Source organism: Orycteropus afer, unplaced genomic scaffold, assembly GCF_000298275.1.
Source record: "Orycteropus afer afer isolate SDZICR_OR568_19922 unplaced genomic scaffold, OryAfe1.0 scaffold00114, whole genome shotgun sequence".
Lineage (NCBI taxonomy): Eukaryota > Metazoa > Chordata > Mammalia > Tubulidentata > Orycteropodidae > Orycteropus > Orycteropus afer.
In genome coordinates, this window is record NW_006921701.1 from 6,846,796 (window position 1) to 6,849,338 (window position 2,543).

General features: G+C 40.7%; 1 protein-coding gene across 1 annotated transcript in view; it reads right to left on the reverse strand.

Annotated features, from left to right (window-relative positions):
- Positions 1 to 1,779: 1,779 nt before the first annotated feature.
- Positions 1,780 to 2,543, reverse strand: part of ILDR1 (immunoglobulin like domain containing receptor 1) — a 20,623-nt gene continuing 19,859 nt past the window's right edge. The window contains exon 8 of the mRNA XM_042781398.1: positions 1,780 to 1,821. Coding sequence (XP_042637332.1) covers positions 1,780 to 1,821 — 42 coding nt within the window. The remainder of the gene's footprint in view (positions 1,822 to 2,543) is intronic.

Below are 2,543 nucleotides of genomic sequence, written 5' to 3' on the forward strand. Positions count from 1 at the left end.
CACATCTCAAAATTCTCCTTTGATTATCTCTTGTGCTATTTCCAGGGTTTATAGCTGTGCTTATGGGACCAGGTTTCCACCACCTTGTTAAAATCTTTATTTTTTTGTTTTGCTAATTTAAGCCCTGTACATATGGATATAAACAACCTCAGAAACCTTTGCCCAGTGCAGGCATTTTACCGATTTTTCAACAAATGAAATTAATGAGACTAGAAAAAAATTGTGCCAGTAAGCCAGAATCTAAATTGAGCTTTGTTGTTGTTGTTGTTGTGTGCCGTCGAGTCGGCCCCGACTCATAGCGACCCCTCCTTGGGTTTCCGAGGCAGTATCACTACAGAAGTAGGATTGCCCAACCTTCCTTCTGAGGAGGGGCTGGTGGGTTTGAACCGCCAGCCTTCTGGTTAGCAGTCAAGTGCTTTAGCCACTATGCTACCAGAGCTCCTAGATATAAGGATATTGTGGAGGACCCCCTACTCACACACACACACACACACACACACACACTCACACCCCTCCTCTCAGGCAATCTCCTTCCAATTTTCTCAAGATACTCTCTTCATCAAGCACAAATGGATTAATAAGACTTCAAGGAGGCTGGGGAAAGTGGGAGGGAGTGGTAGAACCTATTGGCATACTATAAGAAGAGCCTATTACAGGAAGGTCACAGCCCCATCTTCTTGGGCTTCTCTGTGTAGTAAGATCTGACATGAATGTGTCTGCTTGGAAAATCTTAACTCTGAAATGCTGAGTATTATCAGGAGAAAGATAGTTCCAGAACTACCCAGGTTGGCCTGTTTCTGCTCTGAGCTTCAGTGGGTGAAAAGGCTTAATAGAGTCAAGTGCACCAAAGTAGAAAAACATGTTTATTTGGGGCAGAATCTTCAATCCAGTACATCTCATTTCTTTCTTACTTACTCATTTACATTCAAAGTGGTTTCAATGGATACATAATACATAAGAAAATATAAATTAGATAGAGTCAAAATAGAACAAGACAGAAACAAAGATCAGGAATAAGCTGGTGGAAAAATGTTTCCCTGTGATTTTCTACACTTACCATAAACAGCTGATGAAAAAGCACGTGGCTGGGACCTCTCCTGTGCCATCTCTAACTAGAAACTCAGGAAAGCACAAGATTCAGTACAGAGGCAACAGAGTGTATTCCTAACACGGGTGAACCCTCAACGTATGCAATAGAGGGGACAAAGTCCCATGGAATATTTCCCTAGAATGCTCCACACATTTACTGTTCCTGAAGCCTGTCTGGCACTTGACTGCTAACCAGAAGGCTGAAGGTTCAAACCCACCAGCCACTCCTTGGAAGGAAGATGGAGCTATCTACTTCCGTAGTGATACTGCCTCAGAAACTCAAGGAGGGGTTGCTATGAGTCAGGGCCAACTCGACAGCACATAACAACAACAACAACAAGCCTGTCTGATTTCTTCTGAAAGATTCCTGAGTTCGTTCTTTGAGAATGGTCATCATCCTCAGCAGTGTAATCTGAGTAGAAGACTGGCTACAAAATTCTTGAAAGATTACATCCCAGTTAAGGTCCATTACAAGTCAGAGACTATATAAATATGCAGAAAGCATGAACCAAGCACAAAACTACAGTCATCAACTCCTCAAATTCTTTTCTTTTAAATTCTTCTATTTGATTCTCAGAATCTAAACCAAAACTGATAGAGACTTGCAGCATCTCTCTCAAGTCAGCAGGAAATCTAGGTGAAGAAATGACACACCAGAACTGAGACGTAGCCAAGCGTCATGGCCAGGGACTAAATGACCACACTTCTTCCACTATGGGAGCTCTCTCTCTCCTGGGAATAAAATGCCAAAAAAAAAAAAAAAAAAAAAGTCAGTCAGCTGAGAGCACTATTGCCTATGCATACAACATACAAGGTGTGCTTGATCCAGGTGCAAATCCTGGGTGAATGGGTGGTTGCTGGGACAAATATGAATCTAAAAATATTCCTTGACTCTTCATGTGAAGCCACTCTCTCCCTTGGGCTTAGGCTCCTCCTCCTTTCTAGCTTTTGAATCTTCCCTCAAATACCTTTAGTTTCTGAAAATTTCACTCTGCCTCTGTTTTTCAACATTTCAAGTCTCTCTCAGCCTGAAAACAAAGCTACCCTATTCCACTAATTATCCCATCTCTCTACTTTCTATTCATGAAGCTATGGCCCATTTCTCCTATTCCTCACTATGTATATTCTCCTGATCTATTTCTTCTCAAATTTTTACTACAAAGGTTAAGTTTATCTGTTAGTATTTCTCTGAGTTTATTTTTCAAAGATTACTACCTCTTCCTGACAAAACACAATGGCCTTTCTTCACAACTTATTCCATTTGATCTGTGTGAAAACACTTGCTTCATGAGGGCAAGGGCTATGGTTTATTTACACAGCTCAGTTTCTCCAACTATGTATTGTAGAAGCTCATTATGTTTATTTTTTTAATATCTAATTTTTAATATTTAATGTGACCTTCCTCCTCTTATCTGAAATAGGAAGATTGGTATCTGTCCCAAAACATACTGTTC